Here is a 27,719-nt window from a genome sequence, read left to right as displayed (position 1 = left end):
TTGTATGACATGTGGTTCCCCCAGGCTAAAGCATGGCAGCTACAAAGAACAGGTATAAAACTGTTTAACAAAATAAAGTTTTTAAACATTTACCAAAATGTTCCTACAACACTCCTAAGAATCCAGCCCAGCTCTCATCCTCCAGCTCTGTTTTTGTGTGTTATCTTTAAAAGTCTAAGTGTTCAATGATTTTTAATTTCTTTTTTGTATTTTGCTAAATGTGTCTAATAAGTAAATAGTTACTGCTAAAGTATTTAAGATAAAAATAAAATGTTCTTAACATTCAGTCTATCTACTGCCTCTGAAATACCAAATATAGGTTTCCCTAATATTCCATTGCTGTTTTTATTTTATTTATTAAATCCATGTTAATAATTTTAATTAAATGTACATTCCATACCTTAAATTCTGAAAGAGTTTCTGGGTTACCATAACAAAAAGGTAATAGTTCGTGGAAAAAAAGAGGTGAAAAGTGTTACAAACTCTTTTTACATTAAACATTTACAGTGTTACTTTATACATTAAGTAGTTTAAATTGGACTTGCATTTTGTCTGATACAGGGATGTATTAACCAATTTTACGGCAGTAGAGTTCCTTGAAGTTAGAAAACCCACACATAACCTATCAAATAATACTGAAAAACAAGTGTGTGTGTGCACGCGCGCGCACGTGAGAGAGAGAGAGAGTTATCTATAAAATAAAACTAATTTGAATTTATGCTTCAGGTAGTTTATAAAATAATATGCAGTTTGGTTTGAATGTATGTTTAATTGCTCAGGGACGGAAGAGGGAGGGGTGGCTGGTGGTGCTGTGTGTATTTATATATATACACACATGTGTTTGTGAATGCAGGGAGGGGACAGTATCATCATCATTGGTAAAAAGTGTAATAAACTTTTACATAAAATAGTTTAAACTAGGTCTGCATTTTGCCTACCTGGCGTGTATTAAACAATTTTACACCACCAGATTTCTTTTAAGTTAGGCTGTGTGTGTATTTTTTATAAAATAATGCAGATAAATAAGTGTGAAGATGTGTTAGAGTGGGTCTTACCTATAATAAAATACTATAAAACTAGTTTGAATATATGCTTACAGTCATTTATCTATAAAATAGTATACAGGTTGGCTTAAATGTATACTTAATTGTTTTTGAAGTATGGCAGAGGAGGGGCATCAGTGGTACTGTGTGTGTGTGTGTGTTTGCATGTTGTATGTTTTGCTAAAAAAGAATAAGAAGTTTATGGGCCTTTCAAAAACTTTACTAAAAATTAAGAATCCTCTAATACAGTCTAAACCAATAGGTGCTAATTCCTAATAAATATAAAAGGTTATTAAAAAATACATTACTTTGAGTAAATGGAATAAGGGAAATTGGAATAAAGTTTAGCCATGTAATTCCATTGTGGTCTCTCTAGCAATTTTTAAAGACATTTGCTAAAGGAAATGTGTAAATAAGAGGAAATTTTATTCCTGGTCCACAATTAAAAAACAAATATGGCTAATTGCTAAGTTTACATAGGTGTTGTACAAAGTTGAATACATGTATATGCATACTTATTTTGCTTGGGATTAATTGCATATTAATATGATACAGAGAATAATTCCATAGAAGGCCATGAGACTAGAATAAACCTACAGACTGGCTCAGGAAAATGTGATGCAATTTAATTTTCGATGAGATGTGATTCTGCAAAAGGTCCCATAGTTCAAGAATACCTTCTGATAGGCTGAGCCTATGAGATGTGTTTTGTCCCAAGGTCCCAGAACAGGGGTTTCTGCCATTTGTCTCATGCCAATCTGGAGAGGCGAGAGGAGGTGGGGGAAGTTTTTCTCTTCTCTCGGCCTTTTTCCTTGTTGTGTTATTTTAAAACTGTCTTGGTCATCTCTGAAGGGAGGCTGGAGAACAACTATATCCTGTACAATATAATTAATTCTCTAGTTATACCAGATATGTGTGTATATTTCTATATAAATAGATAACGACAAAGAGAAAATATAACTATACACACACAAGTTATATTTTCTCGGTCATTAATACTTTGCAACCCTTGTGCAGTTGTTTAATGAACTTTATTTGGAACTGTACTAAGAGCATATGAAATCTTTTCCTTTAAAAATGCATGATTATATGTCAGTATTAATACTTCTTTATTCCTCTGACCTTAAGGCTTTGTTTAGAAATGCACTAAATGCATATCAAGATTTTTTTTTCTAAAAATGAGAAAAATGCATGTATATGTATTAAGGTCTCCTTTCTCGGTCATTAAGCCTTTACAAGATTGTTTAATGATTTTCTTTGGAAATGTACTAACTGCATATAAAATATTTTCCTCTCAAAATGCATTATATATATATGTAGTAAGTAACACTTCTGCTTTATTCTTTTCTAGTAACCTTTTCTACAATTATTTAATAGATTTAGAAAAATACTAATTCCAGAAAAAAATATTTTTCTCTAAGAATGCATCTTAACACTTCTCCTTTATTCTTCTGTCATTAAGACTTTGTACAGCTGTTTACTGTTTATTTAGAATTGTACTAACTGCATAAAAACCATATTTTCCTCTAGAAATGCACAATTTTATATAACACTCCTTTATTCCTCTATCATTAAGGCTTTGTACAATTATTTAATGAGTATTTAGAAACATACTTAATGCATAAAAATATTTGTCTGTATACATTTGGTGTATATATGTATGTATTATACATATATATGTATGTACTATCACTTCTTTATTACCATCTTTAAGACTAGGTACAATTATTTAATTACCTTATTTAAAAATGCACTAAATGCATAAAAAAAATTGCATGTGATTGTACATGTATAGATGTATTAACACTTCTCCTTTCTCTGTCAGAAAGTCATTAAATAATTGTGCGATAGCTTCATTTAGCAAAGTACGAACTCCATACATTTTTTCTAAAAATGAATGTTAACACTTCTTCTTTAGTCTTCTGTCATTCAAGCTTTGCACGCTTGTTTACCAGACTTTATTTATAAATGTACTAACTGCATAAGCAGCATGTTTTCCTCTTAAAATTAGGAAAAGACATAACATCTATGTTTTATTCATTTATTTTTAATGCTTCCAGTAAGGATAAATTAAATAAATGAGATGCATTTACATCCAGGTAAACAAAGCTAACTAATTGGGGGAAGAGACAGCCTGGCTACACCTCAGCCAGGAAGAGAAACTTTATCTGAGCTATAAAGATGGGTGGGTGGGTCTAAACCTCAGATAATGAGCAATTGAATCAACTGATTGAATGCAATAGTCTTGTGTCATGGAAGGTCTTTCATGAATGCCTGTAACACATTGGTGATTTATATTGTGAAATGTATTAACATTATAGGAGGACTTATGAATACTCATTTCTTTTATGTTTTAAAGTGTGTGGTCCAACAAAGGCAGGAATAGTTCCTGTGCAGACAGCAGGGGGAGGGCAGCTATTTACCTGTCTCTTGTGTAAATTAAGCATGGTAGAATCAAAACAACGGAAGCCCTATTTACATACACGGGGATGGGAAGCTCAGAGGAAGGGAAGGACAGCAGGAGCTCAGCGCCTGGTGGACAGGTCAAGCTGAGTACCCAGGAGGGCTTCCTGCCTTCTGAAGCAAGATCATTGAACTTTGGGAGATACAAGCAAGGACAGATGATAAGCCATTTCAGGCATCCATCACTAGACAGACACAAGAGGCCAGAACTCTTGCAAGCTTAGAAAGACAGGTCCTTCAACCAGGGGGAGTTGAAGTCTCTGAAACTGAATTTAGATGAGAAACCTGCTTAGGCAAAGATCTTTCACCTAGGAAGACAAAGGAAACCAGCCCCTTGTGCTTTTCTGAAAAGTCCTGAGAGAAAGTCAGCCCTGGCTGGGAAGAAGAATGACTGGTGAGAGAATATCTTGAACAAAGCCTGTATCTTGCTAAATTATGTGTTAGACTTTTAGATGCGTTTTCACTTTTGCTTATAACCCTTCCTAATTTTTTTCCTTTTACTTAGCATCGCTTAACCTATGTCCTATTATTAATCTATTTGTTTTATTTTACTATAAACCAATTGAGTGCTGTGTTTGAAGGGAAGGGTATATTCACTGCACTTAAGCTAATAAGCTGTGGTGTGTTTTTGTGTCTTTAGAGGGACAAATGAACCGTATTATTTCTCAGAACAGTCCAGGACATTGGAGAGCTCATGGTTTTGGGAAAATTTGGAACTGAGAGCATCTCAGGGTGCAAGTAGTAACCCAGGCTGATGGAAGTCAGAATGAGGCTGTACTACACTGCTGGGATCAGAGCTGCTTAACCAGGACTGTCTACCACACAGACATTCAGGGTGTGCCCTGCATGCTGGTAGGCGGTTGGGAGCGGCACAGGTTGGGAGCAACAGCAGCAAACCATTGTGAGGCGCCCAAAGTTATAGGGCAGGCGGTGACGCAACCTCTCACTGGTCTGGATTTGCATCCCACACTGACTGGATCATGACACTAACCTTTCCTTCTTAAATGAGCTGTGTTACCAACAAGGGTGACTCTGAAATCTAATTGCTGCTCAGATACCTCCTCTTCTGTTGCCATGGTTAAGTTACTTAACCAGCCTGCCTGAGTGTCCCAATCTGTAAAACGAAACAGTTCAGGGAATGCTGTGAGGATTAACATGAACAAAAGGGTTTGAAATTAAAAAGTGTAAACGAGGAGCGTCATAGATCCTGCTATCACAGAGGAGCCAATGCAACGTTACCAAATTCTTTCTTCAGAGTCTGATAAAGTCTTTACTTATCTCCTAGTCAGATCTGGTTTATAATACTGCACTTCCCTGTTCCATGATCTTCCAAAATCCCTCCACTCTGATCTGTGGGAGGTCCTGAATTCTGGAGCTAGCCTGTTCTATTAGCTGGGATTGTGAAACATGACCGTGGGCCAGAGTTTTATAGATTTATCTCTAAATCAAAGTAGTCAGAGGTCTAGCCACCAACAGATCAGATAACGCCATGTGTAATTACTCATATTTGCACCTCAATTCATTGCAGGCAGAACAGTGCAAACACGATTTTCAGGCACAATATTGTTCCCATTAGAATGAAGGCTAGGTTGTGACATGGCTGATATTAGATACCGTATCAGTCTAATCCTTTGTCATGTTCAATGGCTTCCTGCTACAATCTCTGACATTAATTCAAGATTGTCCTCCTCATTGCAGAGCTCTCAGAACACTCATTCCACCACCTCTGCAACTGTACAGCCACCCACACTGTCCTCTACTCATTATGCACCTCCAGCCTGTGCGCCCCCTCCCCATGGTTGTACTGAATGTGATGGTACAGACACTATGGTACCTTATCTCCATGGAACTCTTTGCCTCTCTAAGACCCTGACTCATTTCCTGTTCTCTATTCCCTTTAGATTAAGATCTGCTCTGAACCCTATCACCTTTTCCAAAATCTCTGTCGCTATCTTTCCATCCTCTCCTCTCAGTAACTAATTTGCAAGGGAACTTCTGAGAGCTTTGCTTTTTTCCTTTCCAGCCCTTTACCTTTCTCTCAACGCCCTCTCCATACAAAGTTTCCCTTTCTTCCCCAACCTCTCACTGCAGTATTTTGTGTAACTCACCTGTACAGGGATCTCTCACTCCTCAAAGTCCCCCTGATCATCGACGCATGGCTCCCCAGTCTTGTTCACTGTAGGCTACTAGGAAATAGTAGAATCTGTTTATGGAACAATATACAATTCATTGAAATACTAGCTGGAAGGAATTATAAATGATTATTGAGCAATCTGCTTGTGAAACTGGAGGGGAAGGGTGATCCAAAGCAAAGAAGCTACTAAGGAATCTACAGAAACGTAAAATGTCTGATAGGAGGTCGGTCCTGCTCCCAACAGCACATTCAGAACAATGCTGGTTTCAGAGATCTCTAAGCCTTGACCCTCCAGAACCCTCAGCAACTAGAGGAAAAAAAGCTAGAACTGGGTACAACCCAGGAACGTCACCGATCACCAAGCTTCTAATAAGGGAGTGGAATGTTCTCTTCACCCAAAGGGATGGAAGATTCATAGTTCTCCATCATGTTCTTGTAAAGCTCCTAAATTATCCCACTTCTCCCAGGAGGAATAGAGCAAGATTTCATCAAATGTCACCAGGACCTGAAATCATGAGTATTCAAATGCCACACTTTCTTATTTCTGCAGTTTGCAATGAAGTTCACTCAGAGGCCGCAGGGGGTTGTAAATGCATTGGATGCCATGACTTCACAACCCATCCCAGAACCTGTTTCCGTGAACAGAAAATTAGAGGAATGCAAGGTCATCTTCTCGTTTGGCAGAGTCAACTACAAGAGACACAGCTCAAGAGCTCTCACTTGCCACTAGCCCCTCCGTGCTTCCTGAACTTGGATCTTTGTTCTTACGGGGTCACATTCCAGTTGAGATACTTTATGGTTTACTGAGGTGTTCATTATGAAGCTGATTGAGGAGGGAGTTAAATCTCTTGACAGCTTAAATTGCATGGGGCTGAAACTTGACATGCACATCACACACCAAAGCAGGGCTGTTTCATACCCCGCCCCCCAAATTCTTTACATCAGCTTTCAGATATTATCTGGGACTGCTCTGGAGACAGACAAGTCTCTGATCCTTTTGGACCTTGTGTTTGTAAGACAGACTCTGGCCCCCAACCTGCAATCAGATCCACATGGGTCTGGGGGGAGGGATAGCTCAGTGGTTTGAGCATTGGCCTGCTAAACCCAGGGTTGTGAGTTCAATCCTTGAGGGGGCCACTTAGGGATCTGGGGCAAAATCAGTACTTGGTCCTGCTAGTGAAGGCAGGGGGCTGGACTCGATGACCTTTCAAGGTCCCTTCCAGATCTAGGAGATGGGATATCTCCATTTATTAAAAAAAAAAATAATAATTATTAAGATGTATCACAGCAGCACCAAGAGGCCCCAACTGAGACAGGACTCCATTGACCAAGGCATTATACAGACACATGCTAGGCACACAAACCAGTGCCCCTGCACCCACACTGATCTGATTGGAAGATCAGAGGCTCATTTAAGAAAAAAAAAACTATTTAAGATGCTTGGTGTCTTGTCTGCACTGGTGATTTGTTATTTGGTTCAGTATGTTCGGTTTACATTGGTTTGCAAAGCAGCTTCTGCACAAGCCTACAAACTCCTTCACCCAAGCACCTATAACTTGCGAATAAACCAATTCCACTGAAAAATACTCATCTCAGAGGGACCCACAGCCCATGTGTCAGGACAATAAGAGAAACATTCTTAAATCTTTAACATTTAGGAAGGAACTTTAATTTAAAAACATACTGAGAAAATAGAGCCAAATTCTTCTAACGGCTGCATTCACTGCCTGTACGAAAATGAGAGCAGAACTTGATGCTATGGGTTTAATTTAAACTTAAATACAGAGAGTGAAACAATGACAGCCCCTAAAGTTTGGGTTGGCTGGTCTGATTCAAAGGATTACCAGTCTGGAAAAAGGAAACCTCCTTCCAAGCGTGACATTAAAAATAATACGTATGCAGTCTGGAACGTACATCACAATTGTCTTTCCCCAACTGAGAGTGGAGTTGTGTTGCATGTGCAGCCAATGCTCACAGGCCAGGGCTGGACAACACACAAGTCTGAGTTTGCTACAGTCTTTGAGCCAATAGACCTGGGTCTCTCAGCTGAGGCAATACAGCTTTATGCTTTCAGATCCTAGATTAAATCGCTCACCTGATCAGGAGCCCACGTTCAGCCACGATCCACCTTCCCAAGCCCAGATGCAGATGGAACTCAGTGGGGCAGGAGGACTCCAGATCTCACCCCCTCATCTCTGCACAGGGGTGGACATTAGTGTTTCCCCAACTCTCCCTCTCCCATGCTGGCCTGGGCAGTCCCAGTTTCTCCTCACTAGGTGATGGGCACAGCAGCTATGCTGACGAGACAGAGTGCAGCCTGGGAACCAGCCTGTAGCCATTTAAAGCAAAACCCAGAGAAGATTCTTCCTCAGCTCTGGGCATGAGCAGCACCACCTGCACAGGGGAAGAGCTCACAGAACAGGCCAGTCTCCAAATAGTATGGACACCCAGCAGTGAGTCCATCGTTCAAATGCTGAGACAGTCCCTGACCACCGTATCCCTGACTGGGTTTATATTGGTTCCCAATATCTTTGTAGCGTAGCATATCTTGTTACTTTTTAAATTCTCTTGATCCAGAATGCTTGTATTTTATCTGGAAGAAGAGAATTCCAAGCATTAGAGCCATGCAATTAAAACAGCCAGAGGAAATATGTGGTATTATAATTTGGGGGAGGGAGGTACAACTGCAATTTGCAATGAAATGCTCTATGGCGAAATCAGGTTGTAAGGGCCCACTAAGCAAGGGTAGTCCACTGATTAGGGCTGTTGCTTAGCACGTATAGGACCTGAGTTCAATTCCTTACAGAGTGAGAGAGGATAAACACATTACAGGTTGTAAAGTACTTAGATACAATGATAATTGGGGCCACATAAGTGCTTAAGAGAGAGTCAGTGCATAGCTAGCTAATACATTACACTTTATATAAATAGAACATACATTGATACCTCTAATGAGATGCTTGTTTTTAGGTAGCACACAATTTAGTCTGAAAAACATGTTAACAGCTTAAAAAAAAACGCCATGGTTTATTGGAGATATTGTCCAAACGGGTGCAATTTATCTATGGTCAGGCCAGAATAAGGCACTGGCACCACTAAAATCCTACTTAACTCACCCAATTGCTAGCCATCTGCACAGGGGAGAATTTCATCCAATAGGAGAGGATTCTACATTGGCACCCAGGAGTGGACTGTACGGCCTAATATGACTTTTCAGCTCAAATTTCTCTAGATTTAATCTGTGACAAAAGCCAATAAAATTAAATTTGATGCCACTAATCATGTGAACTGCAAGAATCATGAAATGACAGCCCTGGAATAATCACAGAGCTGTAAGTATTTCAGAAAAAGGCACTGGGAGGAATGAGTAATCCAGTAGCACAAAGCTGGATTATTTATAGCCCAGTATGAAGATCTATTGGTCCCTCACTCTCCACTGACTCCAGTGTGACAATAAAATGAAATTCAACACCTGAATATTCACCATTCGGTGGATCCCTGGGAAACACCTACTGACCTGGACACAACCGGATCTAGCAAGGGATGTTTCCTAAACCCAACCAAAGGCTTTATTCCTATTTCCACCCTGTCCCTGGGCTGCAGGAGATTCAGAGCCCTCTCTTCTACCCCAACACACACACAGAAGAGCACCGGAGACACAGCCACCTCACCCTGTGCTGCTGTTCATTTTTCCCATTCACAGCAGGACACACTAGACAGGGACACTGCACAGGGAAACCAGCACCTGGCTTCACATCAGTCTGAACACTGTGGTGAAACTAGGGCTGGGAGGACTCCTCCAAGGATCCACACACTCATCAAGGTTCTCCCAGCCCTTACTGAATGAACATGCACTGAGCCAATGCCCCAGGGCAGTGCTCTTTCAGATGAAATAGAACACCAAAGCCCTGACCATAAAGCCCATTAGAGAGTTAGCATATATCTGCAAACTTTCCAACGCGGAGATGGAGCAGCTGAGAACAGCTGGCCAAGGGATGCAGTGGAAACTTTACCACTTGGGTCATTTGAAATTAGAATGACCGACACACTTGGGAACATCATGTGTTGGCAGGGAGACATACTGGATAACTGAGTAGATCCTTTTCATTGCAAGAGCAGGGGCGTTTACATCAGTCAGCTAGACAAATTTCCACTTTACACTGTCTACCTTCCCAGAACGATAAAGAGATGGTTGGCTGGCTGGCTTCCAGGTGGCATGACTATTTTAATGTGACTGGGATTCCACTGTATTGTATAATTAATGATTGTGTTAGGGCAAGCCATCCTTTATCATTTTACATCTAATAATCCATACAAAATCTTTTGTAGTTTCTGTGTGGATATACTAACAATCTCGACCGGGATTGGAGCACATACTATTGCTGTGCACGGTTAAAGAGATGCCATGTTCCACCCGGGGGCAGCTGCATCTCAGCAGCATGTGACATGATCCCTGTAGAAGGCATGTAAACCACTTTGGGATTTTCCAGATTAAAAAGGTACGATGTACAGTGTAAAATTATATATTTAAAAAAACGGAAATCTTAAATTTGCTTATCAAATAAAAGTTACTTCACATTTATTATCAAAAGGAATAGATTTAAAAAGCAGTTAGTCCTACTTCAGCAAAATATCCTGTACATTATGATGAATATTTACCCTAAATTAGCTTTTTCTGTTCTTTTAAATTTTGCTGCATGTTATTTGTTTTACATCAAATTATCAGTCCCTACACACTGTCGCACCACTGCTTCCTTCCACAAAGACTCCTGACTCAAATGCCCAGGTGGGGTGCAGCTCCCATTGGCTCCTACTCCCCCGTGTGCGTCCTCAAGTGGTACTTAAGGGACTGTTTATAGCGGAAGCACTTAGTGCACTCTGTGCAGGGGTAGGGCCTCTCGCCGGTGTGAGCCCGCTGGTGTTCCAGCAGGTGGTGCTTCTGAGTGAAGTTCTTGCCGCACTCAGTGCAGTGGTAGGGTCGCTCCCCAGTGTGGATGCGCTGATGCTCCAGCAGGTGGTGCTTGCGGATAAAGCCTTTGCCGCATTCGGTGCAGGCATGCGGCCGCTCCCGCGTGTGGATGCGGTAGTGGTTGGTAAGCTTGGACTTCTCACTGAAGGTTTTCTCGCACTGGGTGCATTTATAGGGCCGCTCCCCCGTGTGAGTCCTCTGGTGCCTGAGGAGATGGGAGGGGCGACTAAAGTTTTTCCCGCACTGAGGGCATATGAAGGACATCTCGCTCTTCCCCGTGTGGATCCTCTGGTGCATGATCAGGCTGATCTGAAGCCGGAAGCTCTTCCTGCACTCGCTGCACGTGTACGGCCGCTCCCCCACGTGCGTGATCTGATGTTTGCTGAGGCTCGACTTGTGGCTGAAGCTGCTCTCACACTCTGTGCATTTATAGGGTTTCCCTGCCGCTGGCGTTCTCTGCTCTGGCTTGAGGCTGTGCTGGTCTCTGAAGTTCTCCACACGCCGGGCTGGGCCGACGCCCCGGCGCGTGTGGCTGCGCTGGTGCAGGATAAACTGCTGCTTGATCCTGAAGCTTAAGTCGCACTCATTACATTCGTAGGGCCCCTCTTTGAGATGGTTCCTCTGGTGGATTATAAAGTTGATCTTCAGCATGAAGCTTTTCCCACACTCAGGGCAGATATAAGGTCTTTCCCTGGTGCGGTTTCTCTGGTGGACGATGACCGTCTTCGTTTCACTGGAGTCTCTTTCACAGGGAGCAGATTGCCCTGGCCTGTTTCCGATTAGGTTTCTCTGTTGCATTTTGGAACTGCACTGAGCCTCACAGGTTGTCCCCGGCTCATGATTCTGGAAAATCTGCTGCTCTGCCCTGCCCGAGAACATGGCATATGGCTCCAGGGTGTCAGGATCATCCTCCTCCTCGGTTTTGATCACAATCCCATCATCTGGGAGAATTTAAAAGAGAACGAAGACATCATTAATTTCATCTGCTTAGGATAAAGGAAGCCTCTTAGGATTAAGACATTCTTGATACACAATGGAAATTGCCTGAAGAGTTTTTCTGAGCAAAGTGACATAAGAACAGCCATACTGGGTCAGACCAAAGGTCTATCTAGGCCAGTAGCCTGTCTTCCAACAGTGACCAGTGCCAGGTGCCCCAGAGGGAATGAACAGAACAGATAATCATCAAGTGATCCATTCCCTGTCGCTCATTCCCAGCTTCTGGCAAACAGAGGCTAGGGACACCATCCCTGCCCATCCTGGCTAATAGCCATTGATGGACCTATTCTCCACGAACTTACCTAGTTCTTTTTTGAACCCTGTTATAATCTTGGCCTTCACAACATCCTCTGGCAAGGAATTCCTGCCAGAGTTCCTGGAGAAACCCTCTGGATTTGCTACTTAGAGAGGCGGTCAAAAGATGTTGCTTGCCTGTCTCAATGTTTGGGAATTCTAGGACATTACCAAGGACACTGGCAAATCAGCTCTGGAAGAACATCACAGATTCCACTGTTTTAGAGCTGCTCAGCAATTTGCTGCCATTTTCTTAGATTTTGTTTTGAGGGTATCAGGCTTTTAGCTGTCCCAGTTGCACAGAGCTATTAGGGGACAACTGACACTGCTACCAGGTTAATGCAGCTTGGCAGGAATCTGTGCAAGGACTTCGGCTCCATCATCACTCTTGGGAACTTTACTCCCAAGGCTAGAAGCCTTGCGTTAATCTGTCCTTGCTCTTCCACGTGTCAGTGATGTGCTGCCAGGGGCTCCCAGGAGCCCTTTTTAAAAATTCTGCTTTCAAATTGAGAGACAGTGTGGGGCAATTTGCCTGTCTCAGGTACAGTCACTTCCCTCTTTGGATCTGGATACACCAGACCCTGCCAGAGAGGACTTAGCCTGGGGCTTTCATTGTAAATATTCTTCTGAAGCACAATTTTTTTTGCATTTGAAATGGATTAGATTTCACTGAACCGCAAGGATTTAAAAAACATCCCCTGGGGATGGACCTGTGCAGATCTCCCTATAAAATCCCATTTCAATGGGCTTTAGATCAACGCCAAATGAACACTGAGCTAAATTGTCTGTATACTCAGGATATTTTTTCAGGAAACCTCTCCAGCAAGTGTGGCTTAATTTAAGCATGGCTCCTCAGCAACGCTGCCTCCCCACTTGGGTATGAGAAGGCATATTTGTTTAAATAGGAAAACAAATTAATCTATTCAGCAGTCCCCTCACCCACTTTTCCCTGAAACAAATGTGGCTTGGCATACACTTCAGGGACACAATTCTGTGGTATCCCCTTGTTAATAAAATATTGGCTGAATATAGATCATTCTCAGCAAGATCAGACACTGTGCAGCCCCCAACCTGAGAAGAGCGCTTGTTTGCCAGCCTTAAGTCCTGCAGCAGGAGTCTGGTTCGGTCTTACCATTTGTATCTACACAAAGCTATTATTAGCGTTTACACGTGAGAGAGTCAGGGTTTGTAAGTGAGAGACAGCTCAGGCCCTATAGGACAGCACTACACCACCACCACCACAGCAGCAAATTATCATCACGTATCAAGGATCACCTAGGATGGAGCTAAACATATCTATGAAATAAGCTAACTAAAAGTCTTGTCAAAAATTGTTCCAATTCATTGTGTGTGGGTAGGGGATAGGTGAGAAAACAGAGGAATGCACATATAACCCAGATAAATAGTTGGCTGCCAGCTACTGAGAGAAACAAGAAAAAGTTTCTTAAAAAACAAAACAAAACAAAAAAAAGGTGTGTGTGTGTGTGTGGGGGGGGTGTTTACTGATCTTCACAAAAGCCAAAGAGATCTTGGCAACACAAAATACCATAAAGCAGCACATAATACTTAGTTACAAGGTGGGGGGGACTTTCATCCGAGTTTCACTTTGGATGGTAAAGTCCTGGATGGGATAGAGCACTCCAGTAATGTTAATTTGGCTAAAACAATTTGATCCATTTTAGGTTTGTTTTAGGATTCTCCCTCTGCATTCCCCAATTGTAGGAAAAGGATGCGTTAGGCAAAACGGGATGAAATCACTATGACCACAAAGAACTAGGACAAGGCTGGCTTCTCCTTTTTGCCCACTTTAGCAAGACAGACTTAGCAGAATGAAAAATATTTGCACTAATCACAGGACCCAGTTAACCATCACTCTGGGTCTCCCTGGAAAACTTGGCATGGTGATCTGGCCCCTCTGGGTTAAGTATGAGGTAGACTCTACTTTCCACTGGCCATGGTATTTGATTAGTTCCCAGTCACGCTACATGGCACAGAATGTCCAAGGTGTACATATAGGCCCGGTAGATAGTCTGGGTGTCTGCTCTCCCCTAGCCGGTTCCACCAATAACTTCATACCCAATTCCTTGCCTTGTAGGAATAAGCCCTTTGACAGGTTACAAGACTGAACTCTAGTTCCTAGGTAACCGTCATCCTAACACACTTCCAATTTGACCTTAATCCTATTTTAGCTCGTAGTATTTACACAGCAGTTTTCTTCTACCCAGAGGGGGTTGCTTTCGACAGCTGACTAGGGTGTGGTAAATCCTCAGGGAAAGCATTGTTTGGGGATATCCGAGCTTGTTTATCTCTGAAGCCCTTAGTTCTTCAGTGTTTTGATCCGGTTTCTGAGCAGACTAGCTGGTGATGGAGAAGGGGATATGGTTGGCTAATGCTTTCCTCCATTCCATGTAGTGAGTGTCTGCAGTGTGGGCTCACTGGCATTTTACAAGATGTTGCACTGTAATAGAGTTCCTCTCATACTCAATGCATTGGCAAGGTGTCTCACTCTCGAGTCTCTGATGTCTAATAGGACATGTAGAGTGGTCGAAGCCTTCACCCCACCAGGAACATGCTAGTGACCTGTTACAGACTAATGAATGAAGTCTCTGCTGTGCAGTAGGACTGGTCTTCAGAGACATGTTTCTGACATTTACTAGATGTGTCTGGTGTGTCTTTCTCTGGAGTCCCTTGACTTGATGTGTGACTTCTGCTGCTCTCATGGTCACTACTTCCACAAGTGTTCCTCCTGCATGGGTTTCTGGTGGGATTTAAGACTGTTCTTTTGCTTAAAAGTTTCCCCCAACCCAGGCAGAATCTGGGCTTCCCTCCCGTATGGATTCTCTGCTGCACTGTATATCACTGCTGTACCCTGGAGCTTCTCCTCACTCTGTACAATTCATACCTGCTTTTGCTCAGCTCCTCTGATGTAATACATGGCTTCTCCTTGGCCTAAAGCTTTTCTCACATTCAGCACATACAGCCACTCACCTGTGCAGTTACCCTGCTGAACAATGACTCTTCTGATTTCGCTGAAATCTGTTTTATAGTCGGTGGACTCATCCAGACAGTTCCCTGAGGGTTTTCTCGGAGGCGTTACTGAGCCATACGGACTACCATGGGTTACTTCCTGGTCTGGATTCTGGAAACTTCCTTCTGATCGTTCCAACATTCTGTCCAGCTCCAGGTTTTCAGGGGAGTCCTCAGGATTAATCTCCTCTGTTTTGATCACAACCCTTATACCTGCTGAAATAAAGAGAGAACCCAGATACGATTCATTCCACTGAGTGGGGATAGAAGACCCCATTAGCACTAATCCTTTTCTGATTCACAGAGCATCCCCATCACGGAAAGAACTGAGGCACTGCGGACACCACAATTTTAGGGCTGATTTGCCATTTTTGCGTTTTCCTGCAGAAGGTGATTTGCCCTGACCTCAAACCACTACTGCCAAAGTCTTTAGTAGTGCCTCAGTCACCTCAAACATTCCCGGGGTTAATGAACTTCCTAAATCCCAACACTGCAATCTTCAGGGGGTCCAGAATGCGATAGCCAGTATAATCTCTTTCTTCAAGACCATCTCACCCCAACCCTCCATCACCTTTCTGTGCAGCTCCGTATCCAGCCTCTTGCCCACGCAGTGAGCTCATTCCACCTTAGCTCTCTGATCCTCCAGCTGCTCATTCTGGTTGCCCTAATCCTCACCTCTCCAAACGGGACAAGGTGAGGAGACAGTGAACAGGGTGTTCACCCCATCTTAGCTTCTCCTCAGCCTGGAAAGGTGCACTCAGGGAGGCGTGCTAGGAAGGATGGGTTAATGGACAGGGCCCTGGACTGGGACTCAGGATACTTGGGTTCAATGTCTGTCTCAGCCAGACTGCCTGTGTTAACCTGGACAAGTCACTTAATCTACCCTGTGCCTCAGTTTCCTGAGCTATAAAACACTTTACCTCAAAGGGATAGTCTGAAGATAAATCCATCAGTGACTGTGAGGTGCTTAGATACTACAGTGAGGAGGGGTAGATAGATAGAAAGAAGGGCTATAAGAGCGGCTGCTTGGGAGGCAGGGGAGAAGGGGGGCCTTTGGAAAGGTTGGGCTGAACCACCAGCAGGGGAGAGGGTCCCTGTCCATTTCCCTGCTTATATTACCTGATTCTCCTTCCTTGTTATAAGCACCATGAGAAGATAACTTGCTGACTGCAGCTGTATTGTCTTCCCTGTTGAGTCATTCCACCACTTACAGCTCTGTTCCCATGACTCTCCACAGTCTGGAGAGTCACTATTTTGCAGGCTGACCTATATCTAGATGCTGAGTAATTACCTGTCCACACCTTGCTCCCTTGAGTCTAAGATTGTCTCTAACCCCAACTGTGCTTTCCCTCTCCCCTTACTGTCTCTGTCCTTCCCTCACTGTAGAAACCCAGCAAAGAATACTCCTGCCCTTGTTCTCTCTCTCTACTCCATCTCTGGTAGAACTCTGCATTCTGCCCAGAATCAGTGCCCCCAGATGTGCAACGCACCGTATCATTATTCTACAATGAATACATTTACCCTGTATTGCGTTAATCTGCTACTCACCTGCACTGGGGTCAGTAAGGATTTCTCTCTCCTCATCTGAGTCCTGCTGCCCTCTGACCCGTGACTCTACTCCTTGTTCGACATGTGACAAAACACCAGGTTTGGAAATTGCAGAGTCTATTCAGTGGGAAAGAGATTATTGTGCCATAAGCTTTATTTACCAACATTTCCTCTCACCTTTCCTCAGTGGGTACAGTGAATGGACACAAGAATGTTTTAATGCAGACTCGGCAAAAGGGAAATGAATCTCATGAGCATCTGGTTGGATTCCCTAGATGAAAATCAGGAATTTCCAGGCCTAATGGAATTTGAGACCCCTCATGTACAAAAAAAGAATTAACGGGGCACCCTCAACTTCAAAACAAACAAAAAAATCACACTGAGAATGTTTCAGCTTCCTGGGTGAAATCCTGGTCCCCCTGAAGTCAACAGTAAAACTCCCATTGACTTCAACAGAGCTCGCAACACACTATTGCTACAACTAACACTGAAGACAAATGTAACTGTCAGAGTAGGCAAAAGTTATTCCTCTGTTTTTTCCAATTTGTTCAGTGTGCAGTTGACAGCACTGCCTGCACAGGTAATTCTACTATTTCTCCTGTGTGTGGGGTTTTTTTTTTTTTTTTTGGGTGGGGGGTGGGGTGGGGCAGTATGTCTACACTGGATTCCCAGCTCAAGGAGACATAGCACACCAAAAATAGAAGTGTAGCCACGGTAGCATAAGCAGCAGGAGGGGTTAACCACCTGAGAAACTACCTAGAGTTTCAGATGGGTTTGTACTCGGGGCGAACAGTCCCTCCCTCTGCTTGTGCCATCGCACCTACACTGCTATTTTTAGCACACCAGCTAGATCAGAGCTAGCACAGGTATCTCTGCTTGAGCTGGAAATTACACACCCACCCTCATGCACAGGGGACTTCAAATAGCAACAGGAGAGTTTATTTTAAAATGCAATGAAGTCACAAAAATCAGCAGGAGGACACAGGAACCAACATAAGACCTGAAATTACATTTCACTCAGAGTCTGAAAGCACCTAGACAGTGTCCCTTTAGGGCACTTGTTCTCGATCATAATGATTTGAAAAGTATCTGCGTACAGGAACCATTCCTTGCCACTTTCCATAAGAGTCACTTCTCCCCCACCCCCAGATTCCAGAAGCGATGACCAACCACCACCCTTTAGCGAAGGAGATTTTAGGGGGACGTTTCAGAGGAGTTCAGCATTGGCCCAACTCCACTCCCACTGAAGTGAGTGGTAAAACTCCCATTGACTTAAATGGGAGCAGCACTAGGTCAATGCTGAAAGTCAGCCTTTCATTGTGTGTCTATACGGCATGTCTACAGCAACTTTTATATCCAAAGCACCATTTTAAAGTGAACTCCGCATTCCTTAAAGGCCCCACTGGATTAAGAGTTTTGGAGACCTGTGTCCTGTGTTTATCCAGCAAATAGGTGCAGCATAAGCAGGCTTTTCCCACGCTGCCCTGCCAGCATGTCTCTGCCCCGATGTGAGGATCGCCTAACAGTGTTTATAAGTAAGACTAAGATTTTGTTATGGATATTTTTAGTAAAAGTCACGGGCAATAAAGAAAAAGTCACGGAAGACCGTGACCTGTCCGTGACTTTTACTAAAAATATCCATGACAAACTGGGAACCTCAGCTGCAGGGTCCCCACACTGTCGGGAAACGGCTAGGCAGCTGTGGGGACCCGCTCAGAGCTCCGGGGGGCAGGGCCACTTGGAGCTCTGCCCCCCCCCCACCAGGGGCTAAAGTCACAGAGGTCGCTGTGACTTCCACGATCTCCGTGAAAAAAAAAACATAGCCTTATTTATAAGGGATGAACACACACATGTCCAGTCACTACCCAAAGCTAGAAAGCAATGGAAGGAGGAATATTTGTAAGTCTACTTTTAAAAGGGAGCTGACCTTCAATCATAAAGGCACTGGGGACACTATGTGCTGACCCACCAGCCTGTAAAATCTCTGAAGTCCGTTTATAACAAACAGGTGAAAACTGATCTTTACCTAAGGAGATCAAAGATTCATAATTGCCCTTCATTACATTCTTGTACAGTTCCTTCTGCCATTCGTCTAGTTTCTCCCACTCCTTGTCATTGAAATAGACTGAGACGTCATCAAATGTCACGGGCACCTGGAATCACAAATGTTACACACTTAGCACCTTCTGCAACACATATATCTTGGCATCTGATTCCTTAACTTCAGTGAAAGGGGAATAAACCTCTCTCCACCCCACTCAGATGTCAAAGCTAATTGAGTGAGGTGAAGAATCCACAACACAAATCTATTCCCATGTGTATCTGGAAACAATTCTCAGATTCCTATTTCCACAACATAATGGATCTCAATTGAAACCCTGGCTCTGAACACTGCCGCCTTCAAATCCAGATCAGAATTTATCCAAACCCCACAGATCCAATTCTGATCTCACATCAATATAAACTGGGACCAAGGCCACTGAAATTATTCAAGTTATAATTTATTATTGTTAATACAAGTTATTATTGTGTCAAATTATTAAATGAGATCGGAATCAGGCATCATGGTTGATCCTCATTTCTGTGAAGGAGCTGACCTCAAACCCCATGTTCAATTGCTCCAGAACTCAGGGGAAATTCTGTTCCAGATCTGAGGTTCACAGCTTTGGACGGTCACTAGTTATAATACAAATCTGATTCAGAAATGTTTACAGTTTTCAGATACACACAGAGGCAGCTCTTTTCTGAAAAGCTGGGCAAATATTTCATAATCATTCATTCATACGGTGAATTCCACCTGATGCAAATCAAACAGATTGCAGTTTTCAAGGTTATTTGCCAACTAATTATTTCTGCAGATAATTTCAAGCTATAGCTAATTTGCAAGGACTTTGTTATGAATATTTGAAAGGAGCAGTTTGGATGGGACACACAGCCTTTGTTTCAGTTCCGATTGGATGTCTAGTGGGGCAGCTGCCCCACTCCCTGAGATTATGGGCTGCAGCAGGCCACTGGGCCTGCACAGATGCATAGCCAATCAGAGAAGGGCTTACTGGGAGCCAATCAGGGCCCAGGTTGCAGACAGCCAATCAGGGCCTGGCTCAGCCCTATAAAAGACTGCACAGGGAGCCAGCAGTCAGTCTGTCCAAGGCCTTCGAGAGGGGAAGATCTATCTCCAAGCTGGGAGACTAGCACCGTGGACAACCCAGTGCTGGCCAGGCTCAGGGAGCAGAGGGGAGCTCTAGCCTGAGGCCTGCCAGGCTGCAGGCCCTGAGTGGAAGGGCCTAGCGGGTGCAAGGGGCCGTAGGGGAAGCGGCCCAGGGAAGCGGACAGACGAGGGGAGAGTAGGAGGACAGCGAGGCTGCCGCCAGAGGGTCCCTGGGTCGGGACCCAGAGTAGAGGGCGGGCCTGGGTCCCCCCCTACCCCCATGCAGTACATCTAGCCATTGGCCGTAGGGAGCGGCCAGTACAGACCACGCCAGATCCCTGACGGGAGGGATTAGACTTTGGGGGTGTGTGGTTGACTATGGTGGCTGGACAAGGAGACTGCTGATTGACACCCCCCCCCCCCCCCGGAAGGGGGTGTGGAAAGACAGATGGGCACTGCCGGAGGGCAGTGGTCCCAAAGAGGACGGCGCGAGTTGGTGAGCGACGAGGGCTCAGACACGCCAACCGAGACGATGGGCGGGACACCACCAGGAGGGGCGCTCCACTGGACTGAGCTAATTCCCGGAACAACCAGTAGGAGGTGCTGCGGTGGTGAGTCCCAAACCCGGTTACAGATGACTATGACACAGAATGAAGTTTCCAGTCAAGTATTCACACTTATAAATTTGATAGTCTCTATGAATATGCAGCAATGGTTTTTTGTTTTTTTAAATACCATTTTCATGACATTTCCACCAGTAAACATGCTTGCTAAAATATTTGTGAAGTGCAAAAGCTGTCAATGCAAATATGAATGAACACTAAAGGAACTTTTAGTTTTTCTTTGGTTGCATTGTTCACCTAGTCCCAATTTTAAGTACATCAAGCCTGTCTCCTGAGTCCCAGCTATGCCCTTTCGCTTGGCACCAGAGAAAACCTATCTGTTGCTTCCTGCCACCCTTCCCTAGCCTCAGACACCCTTTACCTGTTCTTTTCTGCTGCTTGGTTGCCTCACTAATAGCAGCTTGTAATATCAGGGAATCAGTCTGGCTACTGGGGGCATGGATCAGCGTTCACGTCACACTCCCCGGCAGTACCAGGCCTTGGCCGTGGAAGCTAATGATCCAGCCAGAGGACCAAATACAATGATGAATCCTGGTCATGTGCCACCTGAGACATGTTGTGCATACATTAAGAAGAAGTCTGGCTACTGGAAGAAGACTGCCAGCCATGAACCATTAACCCCAAATCCTAATGAACTGGATCTGAGAAATCCCTACTTTAAAAAATCCCTACAGGAAAAAAATTTAGTACATCAGAAGCAGGAAGCTGGCTAAACAATCAGTGGGAAATCAAGGTGCTAACGGAGCAGTCAAAGATAAGGCCATTGCAGACAAATTAAATGAATTCTTTGTATCTGTTTTCAGTGCACAGGATGTGAGAGAGATTCCCATACCTGAGCCATTCTTTTTAAATGACAAATCTGAGGAAGCTTAGGGAACAAATTGATAAATTAAAGAGTAATAAGTCATCAGGACTCGATGGTACTCACCCAAGAGTTCTGAAGGAATTCAAATATGAAATTGCAGAACTATTAACTGTGGTATGTAACCTATCACGTAAATCAGCTTCTGTACCAGATGACTGGACAATAGCTAAGGTGACACCAATTTTCAAAAAAAGGCTCCAGAGGTGATCCCGGCACTTACAGGCCAGCAAACCTAACTTCAGTACCAGGCAAATTGATTGATAATTCTGTTCTGTACTATAGTTTCAAACATAGATGAACACATTTTGTTGGGGAAGAGTCTGGGTTGGGGAAATCATGCCTCACCAATCTATTAGAATTCTTTGAGGGAGTCAAGCAAACATGTGCACAAGAGTGATCCAGTATACTCAGTGGATACAGTATACTCAGACTTTCAGAAAGTCTTTGACAAGGTCCCTCAACAAAGACTCTTAAGCAAAGAAAGCAGTCATGGGATAAGTGGGAAGGTCCTCTCATGGATCAGTAACTGGTTAAAAGACAGGAAACAAAGGGTAGGAATAAATGGTCAGTTTTCAGAATGGAAAGCGGTCAATAGTGGTGTCCCCCAGGGGTCTGTACTGGGACCAGTACTGATCTACGTATTCATAAATGATCTGGGAAAAGGTGAACAGTGAGGTAGCACAATTGGCAGATGATACAAAATTACTCAAGATTGCAGTTTGCTTTGGACTTAACTAAGAGTTACAAGGGATCTCTCAAAACTGAGTGACTGGGCAACAAAATGGCAGATGAAATTCAATGTTGATAAATGCAAAGTAATGCACATTAGAAAACATAATCCCAACTATACATACAAAATGATGGGGGGTGTAGATTAGCTGTGACCGCTCATGAATATATCCTGGAGTCAGTGGATAGTTCTCTGAAAACATCCACTCAATGTGCAGCAGCAGTCAAAAAAGCGAACAGAATGTTGGGAATCATTCGGAAAGGGATAGATAAGACAAAAACAATGAGGAGTCCGGTGGCACCTTAAAGACTAACAGATATATTTGGGCATAAGTTTTTGTGGGTAAAAAAACCCACTTCTTCAGATGCATTATCTGAAGAAGTGGGTTTTTTACCCACGAAAGATTATGCCCAAATATATCTGTTAGTCTTTAAGGTGCCACCGGACTCCTTGTTGTTTTTGTGGATACAGACTAACACGGCTACTCCCCTGATAGATAAGACAGAAAATATCATAATGCATCTATATAAATCCAAGGTGTGTACACATCTTGAATACTGCATGCAGTTCTGGTCACCCCATCTCAAAAAAAATATATTGGAATTGGAAAAGGCACAGAAAAGGGCAAAAAAAAATGATCTGGGTATAGCACAGCTTCCATATGAGGGGAGATTAAAAAGACTGGGACTTTTCACCTTGGAAAACAGACGACTAATAGGGGATATAATAGAGGTCCATAAAAACTTGACCAGTGTGGAAAAAGTGAGTAAGGAAGTGTTGTTTACTCCTTCCCATAACACAAGAACTAGGGGTCATTCAATGAAATTAATAGGCAGCAGGTTTTAAACAAACTAAAGGAAGTACTTCTTCACACAACGCACAGTCAACCTGTGGAACTCTTTGCCAGGGGATGTTGTGAAGGTCAAGACTAGAACAAGGTTAAAAAAAATAGATAAGTTCATGGAGGACAGGTCCATCAATGGCTATTAGCCAGGATGGGTAGGGATGCAACACCATGCTCTGAGTGTCCCTAGCCTCTGTTTGCCAGAAGCTGGGAGTGGATGACAAGGGATGGATCACTTGATGATTGCCTGTTCTGTTCATTCCCTCTGAAGTTCCTGGCATTGGCCACTGTCAGAAGACAGGATACTGGGCTAGATGGACCACTGGTCTGACCCAGTATGGCTGTTCTTATGTTAATATCGTTTTTATTCACAACAGGGACATTCTCCTCTGATCCACTTCCCACAAACAGCTCCCAAGAGGGAAAAGAGGCAAGAAGCTATTAAGGGGCAGTTTTATTTCTGAATTTCTTTGAGCTCCTAGTTTAATTAACTCTCACCAGGGCTCACTTCTTCCCAGCTCCCCCTCCAACCCCTGACTCCAGCCATAGTATATGTGCTACTGTTCTCTAGTCTGCAGTAGGCACTTGTAAAATGTGCCTCTAATTCTGCACCCAAACTGCAGGCTTGAGCTTGCATGCAAAGCTCTTGAGACTGGTTTGAACATTTAGTCTTCCCTGCCAGCACCAGCTGGGATATTGTTACCTTGGGGACTTCTCCATTAGTGCCTGGGGGGAGTCTCAGGATCCAGAAGTTCCTGTTCTTCAGCAGGTTCTCCATGTTCTCCAGCCTCCTTTGCAGCAGCCCGTACTCCTGGATCAGAGTTCCTAGTGCAGCACATTTACTCTCCAACTGGTTGCCAAGCTCCACTGCTGTTTTCTCACAGTCTATTAATTTCTTCTCAGCCATCCCAGTTCTCCCCTCCAGATCCAACAACCGTGTGGCATGAGAATCCACCTTCCTCTCTACGGCTTGAATTGCTGCCACAACAGTCAGGGAAATCTCTGCAGTCTGAGTTTCTCTTTCAAACGTTCGTTCAGGGACAATGGGAGGCGGTAAAGGAGATGGGCACTGTGTCACTGCATCCAGTTCTGGACCCTGTTTGCAAAGACAGACATTAGATATGGAGTTGTGGGTCACATGGTCAGCTAGAGAGAGAAACAAGGCTAGAGTCTCCCGCTCTTAGTAATACCTGGTATTGGATCTTAAGTCTTATGGGGACATTCCCATGGGTTTCAAAAAGCAGTCAGTGCATATGTCCAGCTACTGCTCATATCTAGGGGACCCACAGACTTCAGTTAATGGGAGAGTTATTTTTCAATCTTTTAATTGATTTAGAAAAGGGGAAATTAACATCACTCTTATATATCTGTAGTCCCTTTTCCCTATGTGTGCCAGACTCTTAAGTAGTATTTAGATTGTTGAGAGTCACAGTATGGATTTGAAGCCATTAAGAAGCTCACTCCTATACCATCCATAGGTTACATTCTCACTGGAATACACAAAATAAGGGAGAGACACCTTGTCAGTTCTCAGGAGGAAAACCTGGAAGGGAGACCCTGGCTGCTGCTGGAAATGGTTTTGGCGATTTGGTTCGGCACTGATGTCTAAGCAAAGATTCATCAGAAATTCAAGAGGCACTGTGCTACTGAGGTGCCATCTTTCAAGGTATGTCTACACTGCACTCTCCCTATGGCAGTGTACAGAGTACCTGTAATACATGCCCCCAGCACAGGTAAAAACAGCAGTGCAGACGGTGAGGCACCGCTTAGACAAGTAAAGACATGGCTGGATCTTCGGGTTTGTACCCTACACAGCTCTCTACAAGCCCAAGCTGTGCCTCCCTTGTATATACTGCTAGCAGTGTAGTGTCCCACTGTCTCCCTGCTGCTGGAGCATTTCACCACCGCAAGGAAAGGCTCTGGCAGGGGAGAAGACAGTGGGGAAAGGCTACAGCAGATCTCTGCAGCCAGGAAAGGCTCTGGCAGCAGGGAACTGCCGGAGTCTTTCCCCACCACCGTGAAAGACTCCAGCAGCGGGGAAAGGCTCTGGCAGGGAACAGGCAGCAGGAAAGGTTCCAGGAACTCCTCACAGCAGAAGCCTTTCCCCGTTGCCTCCCCATGCTAAAGCCTTTCATTGCTGGGTGTAGCTACATTCTGCAGGGTGGTTGCAGCCTACCTATCACTGCAGCGTGCAGCTACACATACCCTACAAGCCGTGGCCAGTGGTGTGCAATGTAGACATACCTTCAGATGAGAGAGAAAAAGTGAGAACCTGACTCTTTGTGGTAATTTAACATTCCTTAATACTTTTCACAAGAGTCATGGTATTAACAAGAGAATACTGGACTTTCCTCCTTGGTAGATTTCGCCCACAGAATTAGTTTAATAGGCATTTTTGATATCCTGTCCTTGACTTTGTGTACATGTTTTGCACACATTGGTAAAGAAGGCACATTCCACCTAGAGGTCTCTCTGTTTAGGGATCCCAGTAGATATGTATACCTTTTATGAAAAGCTTTTGAACTCTGGGGGACTAAAGTAGCTATACAAAGAATAATAAACTCCAAGTAATTAAATTAGAGAAACAAAGCCACCATTACTAACACCACAGAGCCCTTAAGGTCTGTTATGATGTGAAATATAAGTCACAGAAATGGGGTTGTGGAGTTATGGGTCAAGTCAACAGACACTTTAGGATTTCACCCCTGCAGTCCAGGCTATGAGAGAAACAAAAGATACAAGCTCAACACCTGAAGTGTGGTGAAATAAAAGAGAATGTATTATTAACCATCATCATTAAGCAGAAACATTAGAGAGAGGGACTCTCCAATAGTCACAAGGTCCCATAAAGCTCATTTCTGCCACCTCTGGAAGGCGGCTGCGATGCTACTCTGTGTGTGCGCAACACAATACCCTGAGTTATGGTTCAACAACAAATGGGTATGAAGTGCTCTCCTCGAGCTCCGCAGCAGAAGCCCGATCCCGCTATCCTAGCCAGGCTGGAGCGTTGGCTGCTGCCAGGGCGGGCCCGGCTGGGAGGTCGGGCCCTGCAGCTGGGGGAACAGCAAAGCCCCGGTCCCTGCTCCCCAAACCAGCAGCAAATGGCCCCGCACAAGCGGAGCTGTCCCCAATGTCTGAGAAACACCAGCCAGACCATTCTTGCTCCCGCCTCCGCCCCAGGAGTCAGGACCCTCCTCCCCATTCAGCTTCCAGCCTGGGCCGGGCCCTGCGCCAGGAGCGAGCGGGCAGCACCGCGCTCCCCGGGTCCAGGCCAGGGAGAAGCTCGCGAGGGCCCACTGTCCAGGCTCCTCCGCCAGGCGGTTTCCTGCCCCGCTCGGGAAGCCCCCGCTGGGCCCTTACCTGGGCAGCGGCCCGCTCGGCCATGGCCCTTTGTTCCCGGCCCAGGCGCAGCCGGAGCTCGGCCGGGCGGGAGGATCTGGAGCTCGCCCCTCACCGCGGCCCAGGGGCGGACATGAGCGTTTCCCCGCGCGCCCGCCCGGGGCAGCGCCCCGGGCCCGAGGAGCTCCGCTGGCGGCGGGAAGGGCCGGGCAGGCACCGGGCGAGGCTGCTCCGCAGGGACCCGGGGAAGTCACGCCGAGACTCGCCCGCCGGCCCGCTCGGGGAACGAGCCGCGCGGCTGGATCCCAACGGGGCCAGGCCCGGCCCGGCCGAGCCCGAGCTCCGCTCCCGCTCCGGGCTGGGCAGAGTCCCGGCGCCGCCTCGCCTCGCCACGGGCCGGCCCCGCTGCCGGGCGGAGCAGAGCGAGCGCCGCCGGGAGGGAGCCGCGGACTCGCTGGCAGGGGCCGGGAGCTGCGTGCGGGGAGGAGCCGGCTTGCCGGGGAGCGGGGCCGGCAGCGGCCCCTGGCGGCGGGTGGGGCGCAGGGCACCGGCCGGGCTGGAGCGGGGCCCCCGCGGGGCAGGTGGCTGCAGAGCCGCGATGGTGCCTGCGCCGCCACCTCCCCTTCCCCTGCAGCCGGGCCGGGGGTTACTGCGAGCGCCGGCTCCCGGAGTCACGGGATCCCAGGCGGAGCTCAGCCTCCAGTAACAGCGCTGCTTCGGCTACGGGGCCGTGACAGCCGCGGGGCCCCTAGGCAGCTGCCCATCAAGCGGGGCCTCCCCGGCTCTCTGGGTCCCAGGGCTGGGCTCTGCGCTACTCACTAGCGGTGCCGCCACCTGGCCGCCTTGGGGAGTCGGGAACCCGGGGCTCACTCCAGGACCAGTCTCCACCCCCCTCCATCCCCTCTCCTGACCCCTCGGGGGCCGGAGCAGCGATCCCGGGCAGGGGGCCTAGGAAGGGACGGGGCGGGCGGGTTTGCAGCAGTGACACCAGCCGACCCCCGGGTACCACAGCGGGGGGTTCCTGCGTTCACCGGCCCAGCGGGCTCCGCACTCGCGGGCTCTGTCACGTGGGGGGGGGGACCCACGTACCTGGCTGAGGCAGCGCAGGCCTGAGGCGGCGGGGAGGGGCCGATCTCCGGGGCGCTCGGCTCTCTGCGGCAGCAGGGGCCTGACTCCCCCGGAGTAGCTCAGCAAACCCCTGTCAGGGCAAAATAGACACGGGGGGGTCCCTCTACTCCCCCCCAGGCAGGGGAGAGGTACGGGGGGGTCACCCACGCTTCTCCGGCGGGCAGAGCGGGAGGCAGTCAGGGCATCGCCTGTGCCCCCCCCCCGGCACACAGCGGGAAGGGCACCCCCCCCTTCGGCAGACGGGAGGGGAAGGCGGTGGGGGGGATCGCCCACGCTCCCCTCGGGCGGGGGGAGGCAATTGCGGGATGGGGGGGCTGCCTGCATCCCGCTCCAGCAAGGCAGGCTGGGGCGGTCACCTGTCTTCTCCAGCCTGGCGGGGAGGCAGTCAGGGGGGAACCGCCCATGCCCATCTCAGGCGGGGAGAGTCTGGGGACGGCCCGTGCTCCCCTCAGGCGGGGGAGAGACAGTGGGGGGGGGGTGATCCCCCTCAGGCGGGGGAGAGACAGTGTGGGGGGGGTGAGCGATCCCCTCAGGCGGGGGAGAGACAGTGTGTGGGGGGGTGAGCGAT

General features: G+C 46.0%; 2 protein-coding genes across 13 annotated transcripts in view; both read right to left on the bottom strand.

The window, feature by feature from the left end:
• LOC101939363 (zinc finger protein 777-like) overlaps positions 1-27,719 on the bottom strand; it is a 74,613-nt gene that overhangs the window by 32,327 nt on the left and 14,567 nt on the right. Inside the window, exon 1 of one of the 4 annotated variants that reach the window (XM_065586540.1) lies at positions 26,414-26,807. The exons of the other annotated variants lie outside the window; for them this stretch is intronic. The gene's annotated coding sequence lies outside the window, so the exon portion shown is untranslated. Of the gene's footprint in view, positions 1-26,413; positions 26,808-27,719 lie in introns of those variants that run through there. 4 annotated transcript variants of the gene reach the window in all.
• ZNF777 (zinc finger protein 777) lies at positions 337-27,513 on the bottom strand. Of its 9 annotated transcripts, none has more exons than XR_010599052.1 (10): positions 27,113-27,513; positions 23,388-23,780; positions 18,501-18,627; positions 16,475-16,591; positions 14,888-15,142; positions 10,300-11,550; positions 7,736-8,233; positions 5,615-5,709; positions 4,498-4,620; positions 337-1,918 (listed from the first exon to the last, which is right to left on the bottom strand). XR_010599052.1 is itself a non-coding variant. In XM_065586526.1 (6 exons), the coding sequence occupies exons 1-6, from the start codon at positions 27,473-27,475 to the stop codon at positions 10,451-10,453; spliced, it is 2,355 nt and encodes a 784-aa protein (XP_065442598.1). In that variant the 5' UTR covers positions 27,476-27,513; the 3' UTR covers positions 10,190-10,450. The 9 variants fall into 9 exon arrangements, 3 of the variants coding, with proteins under 3 accessions (XP_065442598.1, XP_065442600.1, XP_065442601.1); XR_010599053.1 differs by having other exon boundaries at positions 5,615-5,692; XR_010599055.1 differs by having other exon boundaries at positions 5,615-5,689.

The sequence above is a fragment of the Chrysemys picta genome, chromosome 2 (genome assembly GCF_011386835.1).
Source record: "Chrysemys picta bellii isolate R12L10 chromosome 2, ASM1138683v2, whole genome shotgun sequence".
Lineage (NCBI taxonomy): Eukaryota > Metazoa > Chordata > Testudines > Emydidae > Chrysemys > Chrysemys picta.
Note: the sequence above shows the minus strand (reverse complement) of the source record. Positions and strands in the feature narration are given on the sequence as shown.